Source organism: Astatotilapia calliptera, chromosome 3 (genome assembly GCF_964374335.1).
Source record: "Astatotilapia calliptera chromosome 3, fAstCal68.1, whole genome shotgun sequence".
NCBI lineage: Eukaryota > Metazoa > Chordata > Actinopteri > Cichliformes > Cichlidae > Astatotilapia > Astatotilapia calliptera.
This window is the reverse complement of record NC_137424.1, coordinates 80611058-80628541: the sequence shown is the minus strand read 5'-3', so window position 1 is coordinate 80628541 and position 17484 is coordinate 80611058. Positions and strand designations below refer to the sequence as shown.

Sequence of the window (17484 nt, the reverse complement as noted above, 5' to 3'; positions counted from 1 at the left end):
AAGCAAGGGCAACATAGAGGAATTTTCTTTTACTGACCTGGTTTCACTCACATTAACATCAGAAATGGGGACAAGCAGTCTCACAAAGCTAGTTATCAAACTGATAAGTAAACCTATGGTTTATATGAAAGGAGTGGCACTACCAGCATCTGACAAAACATGAATAAGTGTACTAGTAGCAGAGCAAAGATTTTACGATACTGACGGACTAGATGCGCCTGCTCCTTGTCATTTCAAAATTTTTCTCTCTGACTTTGTATCCTCTACGAGAGTTTGTGTTGTATTATGTTCACAGCTTATGTTTTTCATTTTCTATTATAGAAGTCTTTTTTTAAATTACTAGTTAAAGAAACAAACAAACAACCATGACAACAACAACAACAAACAAAAAGACAGTCTGGGCCATATGCTACCAGAACTACCAGAACTACACATTTATTTCTTACAATTTAATTCCAAAGAATCATGCTGACAGATCTTTCTTTGTCACAGCAGCTTTATCTTTAACATGCAGAAAAAGAGTTAAATGTTTGACTTCTCTACACTGACAGAAAGGGGAGTTTCAGTGGTTTAGCCTGCTTAAGATCAAAGTGGGCTGTATGTGGCCCACAGTGTAAAATGAGTTTGATAACCCTGGTCTAGATTAACGGATGAATAGAATACATTTTCTGGGATTTCCTTTCCTGCATGAGGGATGATGCATTAAGACATATTTATATGGAACTGAGACTGGTATGAAATAAGATTTTACCTCTTTATATATACACCTATACTGTACCTATGTTATTGATTTAACTTCATAATGTTTTTCAGTGCTTTTTAAATTCAACATCTATCTTACCATCTCACTCAGCAAAAAAAAAAGGAACCATTTAAATATGACAGAAATACTGATTTTATTTATATAAAATTGTATTTAAAATATACAAATATGTTCCCATATTGCCCAGCTTGAAGTGTATTTGTGAAAATGTTGGACTGTTCCTTTATCAGTGTCTAACAGTATGTGTACGAGAGCCATGTAATGTCCATGTGTGCATGCTGAAAGAGACTGTGCTGGTCTGACCCCCCTCCTCCTTTCAGGGTGGAGCCTGCTGGAGTCCGATGGTTGAGACCAGGTCTGAGGAAGTGTAAGTGTGTTTTTAATGTGATTCATGAAAACAAAGCAGCACACATTCAACCATCTTCAAACTGTCACATCACTCATTCACATCTCTGATGTCAGGAGTCATCATCAAAGTGTCAATCAATGAACAGATGATGGATCAATAACTGCAGCTGGATTGTGTTTGTTCTCTCATCAGATTCCTGTCAACTCACAATCGACACAAACACAGTGAACAGAGAACTCAAACTGTCTGACGACAACAGGAAGGTGACACGTGCGGAGGAGTATCAGTCATATCCTGATCATCCAGACAGATTTGATTGGTATCAGCTGCTGTGCAGAGATGGTCTGACTGATCGCTGTTACTGGGAGGTCGAGTGGAGAGGAAATGTTGATATATCAGTGAGTTACAGAAGAATCAGAAGGAAAGGAGAGCTACTAGATATTAATTACTGTTTGTTTGGGTGTAATGATCAGTCCTGGAGTCTGGAATGCTCTGCTGGTGGTCCTCATTGTGTCTGGCACAATAACAAGCAAATTCTTATTCCCATCTCCTCCTCCTCCTCCTCCTCCTCTGTCTCTAACAGAGTAGCAGTGTATGTGGACTGTCCTGCTGGCACTCTGTCCTTCTACAGAGTCTCCTCTGACACTCTGATCCACCTCCACACCTTCAACACCACATTCACTGAACCTCTTTATCCTGGGTTTCGATTAGGGTACAGCTACACTGGTTACCTCTTTTCTGGTTCCTCAGTGTCCCTGTGCTGAGTGGAGTGTAAAGAGTGTCCTCCTGTTAGAGAAACACTCTGACTGTTGAACAGATAGTTCAGTCTGTTCATGTCTGTCTCTTACGCTCAGAAACACGTTTTCAGATTCATGAATTCAATCAGTTGATGTTTTAAACTGTTCTGAATGATTCCTTGTAAACTTCTTGCTCTTCAGTCTTTTAAAGATGGAAGCTCCCATTATTCCAGGATCCACATGTTGTTTTTCTGTCTTTTTCCACTCAAAGCTGAATATCAGTATGTTGTGTTTCACTAAAGCTCAGTTCACAACCCTGCATTTTCAACAAGTCTAAGCTCACTATCATGTAATGATTTTTCTTGATTATACTAGGTATGGGTTAATTTGCTTTAAGACATGCTGCTTTACTCAATTTATACACATGTCAACGTTTTAACTGAAAGTAGGTCTGAGAGGGTTGATTTTCTGCATGTCAAAGTTGCCCATCAGTGTTGGTCAAGTTACTTGAAAAATGTAATTAGTTACTAATTACTTGTCCAAGAAAGAGAAACAGTCTGACTGTTGAACTGACTGTTGACTGTTAATCACAGAAGAAATTTTCTTAACATTTAAATCTATTTTCTGCATATTCCAGCATATAAAATAAAATAATGTTTTGTTTTTACACTCACTGTTTCAAATAGATGTAAGTAAAACACAGCAAAAAATAAATACGGTGCTGCAGCGGTCATTTCAGTGGGGGGATCCAGGGGTTTCTCTGTGAATATTCCTGTAGCAGCGTGCTAGCGTGCTTGCTCAGATTTGAAGTTTAATTTTTTGCTGTAGAAAGAACAGTGTACAGCAGATGCTAATGTGGAAGCCACCCGTAGGTAATTGTGTTATGAGACTTTGAGATATTTGTAGGCATGTGAAAGCCGAAGGTGTGGTTTAGAAATAAAAATAAAAGACCAACAACATCTGGAGGACGTCTGTCAGGTGTGCACCTGTAAAGAGTCGATTCACTCTAATCAGCCGAAGGTGGACTCTTGGTTGTTTGTTAGTCCCAAACGCTGCTGCAAGGCTCTTAACTAAGACAAGAAAAAGAGAGCACATTACACCAGTGTTCATTACACTGGCTTCCAGTACATTTTAGAATTCATTTTAAAAAAATTTAAAATTTAAAATCTTTTAAAGCTTTGAATTGTGATGCCACTGCCTACATTTCTGATCTTTTAGAACCCCACGCTCCCTCCTGCAGCCTGAGATCATCTAATCAAAGGCTGTTGGTAATCCCATGAACTCGTTTTAAGACCAGAGGACATAGATCTTTTAGAGCGGTGGCCCCCAGGTTGTGGAATGCTCTCCCTCCATCATTACGTTGCCTGGATTGTATTTATTCTTTTAAAAAGCAGCTTAAGACTCATTTATTTAGATTGGCTTTTAATTAGATTTGTGCTGTATGCTTGATTATTAATGTATTTTATGCATTTCTGTTTTTATATTACTGTGAAGCACTTTGTGGTTTTTATCCTGTGAAAAGTGCTATATAAATAAATTGATTTGATTTGATCTTTAGAAAGCGACTGCTGTTTGAATGGTCATGTCGCATTAAATCTGTCTTCTACGTCACTGACACAAGACAGACGCCAATTATCAGCGCCGGAGAAGCGCCCGATAAGACATCGCGAACGCTTCCTGGCCATCGAGTGAAACTGTTTGGAAGACAACGTTGGAGAAACGTGAACATTTTATTTGTACTGTATAATCTACAGATTCTGACAGAAATCTGCAACTATCCTTTGAAGCACCACTCCTCTCTAAATCAGCAATAAGGATCATTATTAGGCCATATGTAAATAACAAAATAACTTTATAACTTAAAGCAAAATTGGGAAACGTAAAGTCTGAAACAAGTCTTTATATTTACGGCCATCAGTCAAACAATACTGTTTGGTCTGGGTCTAAACAGAGCGCGTTGTGTGTCGCGTCTTCTTTTGCGCATGCGGGCTGCTTTGAGGGTTCACACTAGAGCACGTTTGCTGTCACATTTTATTTGTAGTGTGAACAAGCAGACAAAAAAAAATCAGATTTGACCGAAAAATCTGTATTGAGCATTAAGACCTGCAGTGTAAATGTAGCCTTAGTGGCTTGATTCTACTCGTGACACGCAAAATTTCTGATTAAATGACTGATATAAATACAAAAAATAACAGGGAAAACTTGGAATCAGGGTTTGAAATGCGTTTGTGTAACCTGCTCTAACTCTTATATTTGTACATAATACATTATCATGGGGTCACAAGACAGCAAATTACTGGGGGGGTGAAAGTGGGTCATTAAATATTAAAACAGAACATAACTTGCCAAGAAAAGTAAGGAAAGAAATGTAATTATCACAGAAACAAATCCTCATTAAAAATAATTACACCAAATAAATGCCTGTTTGCACCCTTACCTTCATACAAAGTCCCAGTGGATATGAATCAGAAATGGCATACAAATATGGGATGGCTTTAGGCTGAGATAGAAGGCAGCATTTTAAAGTGATACCGAAAATTATTCTAACCATCATTTTTGCAGAAATAAATACTGGAGAGACACAAAAGTTAAATTGCAGAGAGGGGAAAACAGTTATATTTTGACAAGAAACTGAATGCATCAAAGCCATAATAGCTAAAAGAGACCTGATGGAAAAAATTAAATGAGGAAAAGCATTTTAAAGAAATTCATACATTTTCAAGAAATATACAGCTCTAGAGAGACAGGGGGTATTGTAATCTGGTTTTGATTAGTTAGTTAGTTTAATTAGTTTTGATTACTTCCTTAATTCGGGTAGTCTTTGGTTTGTTTATATTTACTCATTTAAGATATCTGTACCCTTTTTATTGGTGTATTCTAAGTTAAGGGCCAGAAGGAAAGAGAAAATAAAGGTAAAAACACAAAAGAAAGAACTCTAAAGAGTTCTCTTTCACACAATCGCAATCACTCAGACAGATGCACATAGAAGTGGCCACATGCCTATGTACTCATGCAGACTGCTGTTTATGTACATGTATTATTGTCTTGTTTCTATTTCTAATGATAGTTCATTTTTGACAAGGGATGCCAGGAGTGAACAAATGTTAAGTAAAGCACGAAAAAAATGTATGCAAATGAATACAATTTTATATGTTGAAATCCTCTTTGTGGATAAAGTCATGGAATCATTTTGTCAGAGATCAAACTTGTAAACTGGTCAAAATTTGACCAGAACACAACATGAGGGTGAAAAAGAATCAAAATGTTTGACACAATACAAACACATTTGACAGAGTGAATACTTCATGCGTAAAGAAGTGGATATCCAAGAGTAGTCACGGTATAAAATATTAAAAACATTGAGCATCATGAAGTGTTTTTAAATCAGATTTTTTTTTCTCTTAATTATTCAAGGTCATGCTCCAAGAAACAGTTTTAACAAACTAAGTTTCTAAATTAAATAATGTTATCTCAATTGGAGTTTTTGAAAAAGCTCTTATTTTGGAGGGAGCTGACATTTAATAATCACATATGAGTGTGGACACAGTATCTGAGCAGTGATAGGAATACATTTACAGAGCTATAAATTCCTCAAATGATTCAGCAGCAGCAGAAATGTTCAGCTTGAACAAGCCTGCTTGTTATACCAGTCTATCAATAATTCTGATCAACATATGTTTTGGAGAAATTCCCGTAAAAACCAGGGAAGAAAAACGTTGAGTCTGTTAAAGACAGTGAGCTGTGTTTTCGTAGTAAAGGGTCCAGTGCGTTCTCAGTGCTGCTGTTTATTTCTAAGGTGACGGCTGTTACGTCCCCTGGCTAGCCTAGGGGATAGGAGGGACTAACATAAAGTTAAAATAGTGAATGAGGAGTCAAGATGTCAGTTTTTAAAGGTGTATTTCTTGCTAGTTTTAAAGCTCAGAATTAAGCATTCTGGCACTCTGGTAGCTGGCATCAGAGTTTGGGCCCATCTTCATCTAAACCCAGCCTCAGTCCTGAAGAAGAGCTTAACAAGAGAGATTCTGGAGACGAAATTTGTTCTGATGAAGATGCAGCAGACTTATCTGCTAGACCACAGAGAGAATCAGTTCTAGAATTAAAAGATTTGAGCATATTGAGATGGCACAAGCGTAATCTATGCTTCCTGTCTGGTGTTTTAATCACATAGTCAGTGTCATTTACCCTCTTATCCACCAGGTATGGTCCACAGAAACGGGCAAACAATGCTAGCAGTTGGCAGAAGAATCAAATCTTTGTCACCTGGATTGAACGATCGAGGAACAGCTTTCTTATTTCTTAACTCTTCATTTTCTCCTGAGCAGAGGAGAGGGCTTCTGCTGCTGCTAACCAGGCCTTATGGAAGCGCTCGCTTAAATGTGAAACATAATCCAGAACATTAGTTTCACTACATTGTCTGTTGACAGGAACTGGTCTTTAAGCAACTTCAAAGGTCCCCGAACACAATGACCAAACACTAGTTCATTTGAGCTGAACCCAAATGATTCTTGCTTAGCTTCACGAATAGCAAACACCACCAATGGTACTCCGTCACCCCACTCTTTTCCAGTATCTAAGTAGTATTTCTGCAACATTGCCTTGAATGTCTGGTGCCAGTGCTCTAATGCTCCTTGAGACTCAGGATGGTATGCACTTGACACAACATGCTTAATCCCAAGAGTCTGCATGACCTGTTTGAAAAGTTTAGACAGAAAGTTGGTACCTTGGTCTGTCTGAACTACTTTTGGCAAACCAAAAGTAGTGAAAAACTTTTTAACACTTTAATCACCAGAAGTGCAAATATTCTTCTGAGTGGAACAGCTTCTAGAAAACAAATCGAAGTGCACATTGCAGTCAGCAAAATCCGATTACCATTCTTTGTCTTGAGCAATGGACCAACACAGTCCACAACGACATGCTCAAAAGGTTCACCAAGTGCTGCTATAGGATGGAGAGTGGCTTTAGGAACAATCTGGTTTGGCTTCCATGCAATCTGACATGCTTTACAATTATGACAAAACTTCACCACATCAGCCTTTAATGGCCAAAAGAAATGGTTGAGTATCTTATGGTACATTTTTGTAACTCCCAAATGACCGGACAGGGGGTGCTCATGTGCAAGGGACACTACATAGTGACAATAGCCAAGAGCCATAACAATCAAAGTAGTCCTCAGTCACAGTCATCAGATCACTGTCCCTCTACATCTGATTGAAATATTTGGTGTGCAGTCCATTTGCGCATTCTCCAAAAAAAATAAGCCTTATCTCATGTTTCAGAAAGAGAAGCAAAGCATTGATTCAATGAGGGATCAGCTTTCTGAGCAGCAATAAGGCTTCCACGTGTGACTGGCAAGTCCAACAGAGAGATGGAGATCCTTCCACTTCTCAGTAGTATCCTTTGAGTTGCCTTTAAGTTCAGTCAGGGTTTGCAAGTCATCTGCAGCCAAAGTCTGAGCCAACAAGGAATCTGCCAGATCAATCTCTGCAGCTCTACGCTGTGTTTGAGCCCTGGTGAGAACACAAGTAGGAAAAATAGATGGAAAACATGTTGCTAGGTCATTGTTTTTCCAAGTTTGATTTTGGATCATCCGTTACTTCAGGAACAGGTCGCACCTTTCCACCGGTAATATCATTTGCCATAATAAACTGCACCCCTTTTATCGGGAGGGACGTACTGCCACAGAGAAGATGCCACTAATCAAATTTGACTTGATGTGTACATAATGCAAAGGAGCTTCAACATAACCCATTTCAACTCCCTGGATCAAAATACTACCATGAAAGGAGGAACGGTCACCCACTGATAATACATTAGATAAGATCACACATTGGGACCCTCCCGTATCTCTCAGTATTTTAATGGGTTTTTCATCCTCAGGCTTTCCAGTCAATGACACAGTGCCATCGAAGTGGAAGGGTTAAAAGCAGGGATGAAACTCCTCACTTTGATCCCCTTTATCAGCATGAGTAGTTTTAATTAAAGACAAAACACAAGAAATGATTTCACAAGGGAAAAAATAGTATCCTACTGGGGGATGTAACACGGCTGCACATTAGAGCTGTGAAACTTTAAACTGGATCCACTGAATGGGTAAAGCTTACCGTCCCACAGCCTGAAAAGGACACGTGGAAATCGCTGCAGTTCGTGGCAGATCAAAGTGAAATGAATGTGATTGGTTAAACAGATATTCTTGGTGTGTGTTCTGTGTTTCCAGCAGTGTGAAAGAAACTCAGCAGCAGATTAGAACAAGGTAGAACAACATTTCTACATTTCTATTGAAAGTAGAAACTAGAGAGTACTGTGGCCTCTCTCTGCTGATATGTGTCAGACAGCCTGCAGTCTGTTTCTGTCTCATCTATATGACAGTAATCCTGCCTATAAGATCACATTAATTTCACCACACTTTAGATCTGGCTGTGTTAAGTGAATGGAGAGCCTTTATTGGTCTTCACAGTCCACAGCTGAAATAATAATGACATGTTGGCTGTTTTCTTTTATACATGCACTTGCTTGGAATAAATAGAAGCCACATTATTATGTCTCGGATGCTGCCAACGCCGCCCCTTTTTAATCACATGTCATGCCATGGTCACATGTGCTCTTCTCAGGCATGTATTGCTGAATTTATTTACTGATTTTTGGAAGGCACATGCAAATATCAGTACTCACGGCTCCTGAGAGTTCAAAGGGACAGGTGGGAGGAAAAGGGTCAAGGCCGCCAGTAGAGTGCGGCAAACACAGTCCTCCGGGTCACAGAAAATTCACAGCTCACACTCGCAGAAAGGACCACACAAGCTTTGCCTTTACCACACCAGCAAGACGTCCATCTGCTCCTCCTGAATTAAATAAACCAGCTGAATACTAACAAATTTGTCATTTCATGCCGTCTCAGCAATAGCTAGCATTAGCTGAATACATCCATACAGAGCAGAGCAGAGTGTGAGCTAAGCAGAAACAACGCTAGGCTAAATATGGGATCAACAAGAAAAGATTTTTAGAATATCAGCAAATTAAATCCATAGTAAAAAAGAAATTTAAACCGGGTCAAGTTGAACTACAAACACCACCAAGTGTGGTTCAACTTCTTACTCTTAAAACCCCCAAATTACTATCCAAAATATACAGAATGCTTTCTAAAACAGATGAATCAATATCACTTCCTATTGCAAAATGGGAAGCGGATTTATCAGTTAACTTAGACCTAAACTTCTGGTCTCAGATTTGCTTAAAAACCTTTCATCTAATCAGAAATCCCAGTCTTCAATTAATTAAATACAAAATACTACATAGAGTGCACTATACAGGTCATCGGATGTTCAAGATGGGCTTTACGTCTACCAACAACTGCTCACACTGCCAAACCAATTCACCGGACAATTATATCCACGCTCTTTGGTTCTGTCCACCAGTTCAGAAGTTTTGGCGCGAGATATGTGAAGACTTATCAAAGTGTCTGAAATGTAACATTCCAACTTCCTCAGTCTGCTGCTGTTTCTTTTGTGGCAGAAAATCCATTCTGTGTTTCCTTCAAAGCATCATTTCCACTTCAAAAGTGTGAAAATGTGTCAGATGAAGTTCCCTCTTTACAAAGTGATGATGAAACTGTGGCCACAGCAAGAATTTATAAGAGTAGTGACTGAACTGTGATCCAAACTGGGCAATGCTTTAATTTGAGAAGCATTCAAATCCACATGTGCATCATCCAGGAGCACAGCAGCAGCAGCACAGGAAGCAAAGCTGCCTTTGAATCATAGACATAAATGTTTTGTTTTCATTTAGCAGCAGGTTAAAGTGACATGTCACTAACACTGGGGGAAACTCTTTGACTCCAGCCTGAAAGACTCTGCTGCCATTCAGAAGGCAAATGAGGAGCTAGGAGCGTGGTTCACTAAGGTGGACAAGTCCAGCCTGCCTGGAAGATTTAAAGCCTGGATCTACCAGCATTCCATCCTGCCCCGAAACCTGTGGCCTCTGCTTGTCTATACAGTTCCAATAACTACCTTGGAATCCCTTGAAAGGAAGATTAGTGGCTTTCTTCGTAAGTAGCTGGGACTTCCCTGCAGCCTCACCAGCGCCGCCTTGTATGGTGCAAGCAACAGCTTGCAGTTACCCTTCAGTGGTCTCACAGATGAGTTCAAGGTGGCTCGCACACGAGAAGCCCTACAGAATCAGAATCAAAATCAGAGTACTTTATTAATCCCGAAGGAAATTAGGGTTACAGCAGGCAGCACCCTAATGGCGCATGCACACTTACAGAGGAACCTTCTGACCAAACTTACACAAACAACACATTGGGCAGACATATCAGAGAGGTAGGCTGATAGGAAAAAAAAAACAACAAAAATACATGACATGAGGTGAGAGGAGGAGAAAAAAAACTCCACTCACACTGAGCTCCTAATGGGAGAACAATTTAATAACAGAAAAAAAAAACAGTACAGGGATTCTAAAGACTGCAAGGTGGCATCAGCAGGTATTGAGGTAAGGACAGGAAGAAAGTGGAAGGCCGAGAAGGCAGTTGAGGTGGCAGAGTCACGCCTAAGGCAGAAAACATTGGTGGGGGTCTTAGCAACAGGGGGAGCAGGTTTCCTCCCCAACTTCTTTGCAATAAAACACTGCAGCATTCATTTGATGCTGCTGATGTCTGCTGCTTTGTATTGATGAGGATTTTACATTGAAATCAAAATAAAGCCCCCGTACCTACTACCAGTGAATCCAGATAAAATGATGCCGAAGAGGTCACCGAGAGCTGAGGAAGTCGAGGACATTAAAAAGTCTCTTGACTTCTTAATGGAGGAAATTTCCACTATCGGTTGCAGCAGAAAAGTATCCTTGAAATTGTGGAGGAGGTAAAGCCCCTCCATATCCAAACTGCAGAAAAAGATAAAAAGATTGCATACCTGGAAAGTAGGGTTGCTAACCTGGAACAATACTCCAGGATAAATGACGTTATCATCAATGGGCTCCATATTGAACTCCGGTCATACGCTCAGGCGGTGACCGCTGACAGCAATGAGGGACCTGGGGAGCATGACGTTAAAGTTCTGACTATTAAAGACATGGTGGATCTTGAAAAATATCAGTGAGCAACATGATCTGGACTACAAACAAGGTAACAAACAACCACACACTCACTTATGACACACACAGGAAGGAAGAACTGAAACATCTGGAAGAAATAGCTGCATCAGTCAGACAGTTGCAGAATATGATCAATTGGAACTGAAAACATTTAACTATATGGATCATAATACACAGGACTTGGAATATGAAATAGATCTTGACAACAACTTCTTCTCATCTATCAATAACTAGATTGTTATGAATTCACAGTCTCTGCAAAACAGAGGTGGTGAAGGAGATGCCTTGTGTGTGGTCAAATCCATGAAATTTAATGTGGTGGATAATTCAGTAAAAAGGACTAGATGCTACAGAAAACAAAAATGTACCATGTCAACCAATTACTGTTGTGTAGTTGTTTTGTTTTGTGCGTCAGTGAGGGCACTAATGAATGTCACAGAGGCACATTTGCAACGTAAACACTGTCACTAAGTAGAAAACCAGCGGAGTGATACACCACCTGTTGTCAGGCCTGCAGGTTTATCCCTGTGCTGTTCTCCTCTGTCTTTTGGTGTACAAACTTTTTTTTTTTTTACTGGCACACATCATTTGTGGGGCATCTCATTGCAACACCTGATTGTTCTCTTATTTTAGTTTTAGTAATATTTTTAAGTGGTTGTAAAAAATGGAAAGAAACGGCAGGTGTATCATTTATACACAGTTTATTAAGTTCAGTTTCACCTGAACATCAGCGAAGAAGCTGCTCTGACTCCATCACAGCTGTTGGAATGAGTGAAACAAAAAAGAAGGTTCAGAGGTTCACAGTTCAAGTCCACTGAGGACGACTGAGTGACAACGCCTCAGGTGACCTTTGTGTGCTAGTTTCACTCAAATCTGACTAATACTGTGGGCGGGGTCACTGCTGTGGGCGGGCTGCACCTTCCTGTAGTTATTAGTGATGTGTCGGTTGCGAACGAAACGGCTCTTAGAGCCGGATCTCAAATCAAATCAAATCAAATCACTTTTTATTGTCACATCACATGTGCAGGCACACTGGCACAGCACATGCGAGTGAAATTCTTGTGTGTGAGCCCCACAAGCAACAGAGATGTGCAAACACAACAACACAAACAAGCAAAATACAAGAATGGCCAACCTGAAACTAATAAATATATGTACAATATATAATAGTGTATGCATTTCTGGATGTGTATACTAAATATTTTCCTACGTGTGTGTGTGTGTGTGTGTGTGTATACACATTTTTACAAATTAAATAGTAAAAAAATAAAATAAAATAATAATAATAATAATAATAATAATAAAATATATAAAATATACAGAGTTGAATATGTGCAAAACAAGTGGCATTTATATACAGTGTGGAGTGCATAATGTTGAATCTTTGACGTGAATGATGCGAGCCGGCTCCTTATCGCGAGCTGTGGGTTTCTTTTTCTTTCTCTCGCCCTCTTGCACTTTTTTTCCGCTTCACTCCGCATACGAGCCTTGTGCTTTGCGCTGGGAAGAGGGGGGAGGGGCGGTAGTTACACGCAATAGCACAGGAACAGAGCAGGAGGGAGAGAGAGAAAGAGAGCCAGGGACAACAACGTCACATTAGAAAGCTATAGTAATCATCCACAACTATTTTCAGTTGTGGATGATAAAGGATTGAGAAAGTTTATTAATCCAGGCCTATATGACAGAGATTATGCATGCTGTTTTTGTTTTCATATTTTAATTTATATTTAATTGTGTTGTTTTGTGTTTGTTTAAAAGGAAAAAGCTGAAAATTTAAATAGTTAAAAGTTGAAACGTGAATAGTTGGTTTTTGTATTATATGATTTATTTATTACATTTTATGTGGAGGGTATAAATGTGTTTCTCCAACAACAAACCTTGGATTACCCCAGAAATTAAAGCTGTCCTCAAGCAGAAGAGGAGGGCCTTCAAATCCAAAGACAAAGAGGAGTTGAAAAGGGTGCAGAGAGAGTTGAGGGGACTGATAAGGAATGGGAAGGACAGCTACAGGCAGAAGATGGAGAACCAGCTTCAACAAAACAACGTTGGTGAAGTCTGGAGAGGCCTCAGAACCATCTCAGGCCACAAACAGCAGAACTCTCTGCCTGGGAGGGACGTGAGGTGGGCAAATGAACTGAATCATTTCTTCAACAGATTTGATTCAACCATGAGACAGTCTACAACATCGGCTGCAGACTCACCCACCCCCACTGCTGCTGTTCCACCTCAGACACCTCAGACACTTCACACCTCCTCTATTCACCCTGCTCACTCCTCCCCACCCCCAACAACAGCATCCAATACACACTCAACACAAGGCTCCAGCCTGTCTCTCTCAACCACCCAGGTTAGGAGGGAACTGAGGAGGATTAATGGCAAGAAGGCAGCGGGCCCAGATGGCATCAGCTCGAGGGTCGTCAGGTCCTGCGCGGACCAACTGTGTGGGGTGATGGAGCACCTCTTCAACCTGAGCCTGAGGTTGGGAAGAGTCCCACAGCTCTGGAAAACCTCCTGTGTTGTACCAGTGCCAAAGACTTCACGCCCCAAGGACCTCAACAGCTACAGGCCGGTGGCTCTGACATCCCACCTGATGAAGACCCTGGAGCGGTTGGTCCTGGCTCAGCTTCGGCGCCTAACAAGCTCATCACTGGACCCACTTCAGTTTGCCTACCAGCCTGGCATTGGCGCGGATGATGCCGTCATTCACCTCCTACATCGTTCCCTCGCTCACCTGGAGACCGCTGGAAGCACTGTGAGAATCATGTTCTTTGATTTCTCCAGTGCCTTCAACACTATTCTTCCCTCGGTTCTGAAGGACAAGCTGGAGAACTCTGGAGTGGACCATCACCTCACTACCTGGATTTTGGACTACCTCACCGACCGACCACAGTATGTGAGGACTCAGGGCTGTGTGTCGGACAGGGTCGTCTGCAGTACGGGGGCCCCACAGGGAACGGTTCTGGCTCCGTTCCTCTTCACCATCTACACTGCAGACTTCTCCCACAATTCCACCCAGTGCTTCCTGCAGAAGTTCTCTGATGACTCTGCAATAGTCGGCCTCATCACTGATGGGGACGACAAGGAGTACAGAGGACTGACTCAAGACTTTGTGGACTGGTGCCAGCTGAACTACCTCCAGATCAACGCCAGTAAAACCAAGGAACTGGTGGTAGACTTCCGCAGGCACAAGCATTCTCCACTGCAACCACTGAACATCCAGGGTATGGACATTGAGGCTGTGGACAGCTACAGGTACCTTGGTGTTCATCTGAACAACAGACTGGACTGGACTCATAACTCAGACGCCCTCTACAGGAAAGGGCAGAGCAGGCTGTACCTGCTGCGGAGACTCAGGTCGTTTGGGGTGGAGGGCCCACTCCTGAAGACCTTCTATGACTCTGTGGTGGCTTCTGCTATCTTTTATGGTGTGGTCTGCTGGGGCGGCAGCATCTCTGCTGGGGACAGGAAGAGACTGAACAGGGTGATCCGAAGGGCCAGCTCTGTTCTAGGATGCCCTCTGGACCCAGTGGAGGTGGTGAGTGACAGGAGAATGGCGGCTAAGCTGTCATCCCTGTTGGACAACGTCTCCCACCCCATGCAGCAGACTGTGACAGCACTGAGCAGCTCCTTCAGTGGGAGACTGCGGCACCCACGGTGTGGGACGGAGAGATTTCGCAGGTCTTTCCTCCCCACTGCTGTCAGACTCCACAACAAAGACTTTAACTGAACAAACACACACATCCACACATGTGCAATAACACTAAGTGCAATAATCTTTTCTGGCATCGTTGTATTTTTACTCAGTTGTATATAGCATTCGTATTCTATTTTTATCTTATTGTATATTTTTATTCTATTTTATTCTACTGTATATAGTATATTATTTTATTCTATTCTGTACAGCTGTGTACTGTATTTATTCTTATTGTATTCTAATTTTTGCGTCATAACTTTTGCACTGTCCACTTCCTGCTGTGACAAAACAAATTTCCCACGTGTGGGACTAATAAAGGTTATCTTATCTTATCTTATCTTAAATAAAAGTATATTTACGGTGGCCCCTAGAGACAAAGCACGTACAAACCCCGAAGCACGTAAAAACTCCAAAACACGTAAAAACTCCATAACACGTAAATACTCCAAAACACGTAAAAACTCAGATGCACGTACAAACTCCAAAACACGTACAAAAGACAACAGAAGTGGTCCAGAATACTAGGGGGCAGTGTTGAGCTTTTGTTACCTAGTGGCTACACAAGCCAGGAAGTACCAACAACCGGATTTGGTGTGTGGTAGTAACAGGTAAATGAACATTTGTTTTTTAAATTATTTGAATATATATGAGTGCTTGTGTATAAATACACAAACAATACACATATGCTTTCAATTGTGTAATTTAAGTGATCTAGGTAGTTCTGTTTTGGAAGTTCAGTTAATGCTATAAATGTGTTTTGGAGTTTGTACGTGCCACCGCATATATTTATATATAAACATATATAAATAAAACCACTTTTCTTTTTTTTTACATTAGTAATTCCTTTTGGGCATAATTTTATATTTTTGTTAATAATAAATTAATTAAAGCAACAAAACAACCTGAAGAGCCGGTTGGGAGCCGGTTGGGAGCCGAAAGAGCCGGCTCTTTTTATAGGGAGTGCAGAATTATTAGGCATGTTGTATTTTTGAGGAATAATTTTATTATTGAACAACAACCATGTTCTCAATGAACCCAAAAAACTCATTAATATCAAAGCTGAATGTTTTTGGAAGTAGTTTTTAGTTTGTTTTTGTTTTAGCTATTTTAGGGGGATATCTGTGTGTGCAGGTGACTATTACTGTGCATAATTTTTAGGCAACTTAACAAAAAACAAATATACACCCATTTCAATTATTTATTTTTACCAGTGACACCAATATAACATCTCCACATTCACAAATATACATTTCTGACATTCAAAAACAAGACAAAAACAAATCAGCGACCAATATAGCCACCTTTCTTTGCAAGGACACTCAAAAGCCTGCCATCCATGGATTCTGTCAGTGTTTTGATCTGTTCACCATCAACATTGCGTGCAGCAGCAACCACAGCCTCCCAGACACTGTTCAGAGAGGTGTACTGTTTTCCCTCCTTGTAAATCTCACATTTGATGATGGACCACAGGTTCTCAATGGGGTTCAGATCAGGTGAACAAGGTGGCCATGTCATTAGTTTTTCTTCTTTTATACCCTTTCTTGCCAGCCACGCTGCGGAGTACTTGGACGCGTGTGATGGAGCATTGTCCTGCATGAAAATCATGTTTTTCTTGAAGGATGCAGACTTCTTCCTGTACCACTGCTTGAAGAAGGTGTCTTCCAGAAACTGGCAGTAGGACTGGGAGTTGAGCTTGACTCCATCCTCAACCCGAAAAGGCCCCACAAGCTCATCTTTGATGATACCAGCCCAAACCAGTACTCCACCTCCACCTTGCTGGCGTCTGAGTGGGACTGGAGCTCTCTGCCCTTTACCAATCCAGCCACGGGCCCATCCATCTGGCCCATCAAGACTCACTCTCATTTCATCAGTCCATAAAACCTTAGAAAAATCAGTCTTGAGATATTTCTTGGCCCAGTCTTGACGTTTCAGCTTGTGTGTCTTGTTCAGTGGTGGTCGTCTTTCAGCCTTTCTTACCTTGGCCATGTCTCTGAGTATTGCACACCTTGTGCTTTTGGGCACTCCAGTGATGTTGCAGCTCTGAAATATGGCCAAACTGGTGGCAAGTGGCATCTTGGCAGCTGCACGCTTGACTTTTCTCAGTTCATGGGCAGTTATTTTGCACCTTGGTTTTTCCACACGCTTCTTGCGACCCTGTTGACTATTTTGAATGAAACGCTTGATTGTTCGATGATCACGCTTCAGAAGCTTTGCAATTTTGAGACTGCTGCATCCCTCTGCAAGATATCTCACTATTTTTGACTTTTCTGAGCCTGTCAAGTCCTTCTTTTGACCCATTTTGCCAAAGGAAAGGACGTTGCCTAATAATTATGCACACCTGATATAGGGTGTTGATGTCATTAGACCACACCCCTTCTCATTACAGAGATGCACATCACCTAATATGCTTAATTGGTAGTAGGCTTTCGAGCCTATACAGCTTGGAGTAAGACAACATGCATGAAGAGGATGATGTGGACAAAATACTCATTTGCCTAATAATTCTGCACTCCCTGTAGTGAGCCAAGCCGAAAGAGCCAGTTCTCTAAAAAGAGCCGGAAATCCCATCACTAGTAGAGACGAGCTGTGTTTACATGTGCATGGAACTCTAGCGTCATTAACCAGGCTAGCTGTTAGCTTATAGCTCACGCTAGCTAACCAGCGAGCAGTTAAAAGGACAGCCAAAGCTGCACAAAACACCCACAAACTTATCTCACTACAACGTAGCGCCGAAAATATGACTCGCAGCTCGAGCGCGATACAGGTGCTGTAACATAAGACTGACATCCAGCTAACCACAGCTAAAAAGATATTTGGAAAAAACGTACCGTTTCCTCAGGTTACACGAGCTTTTGTTTTG

General features: G+C 41.1%; 1 protein-coding gene across 5 annotated transcripts in view; it reads left to right on the top strand.

The window, feature by feature from the left end:
• Positions 1 to 3400, top strand: part of LOC113019572 (uncharacterized) — a 29039-nt gene extending 25639 nt beyond the window's left edge. For all 5 annotated transcript variants that reach the window (XM_080299389.1, XM_080299387.1, XM_080299388.1 and 2 more), the window contains 2 exons: positions 1084 to 1130; positions 1305 to 3400. In XM_080299389.1, the coding sequence (XP_080155515.1) occupies positions 1084 to 1130; positions 1305 to 1876 (619 nt within the window). In that variant the 3' untranslated portion in view covers positions 1877 to 3400. The remainder of the gene's footprint in view (positions 1 to 1083; positions 1131 to 1304) is intronic.
• The last annotated feature ends 14084 nt before the right edge of the window (positions 3401 to 17484 follow it).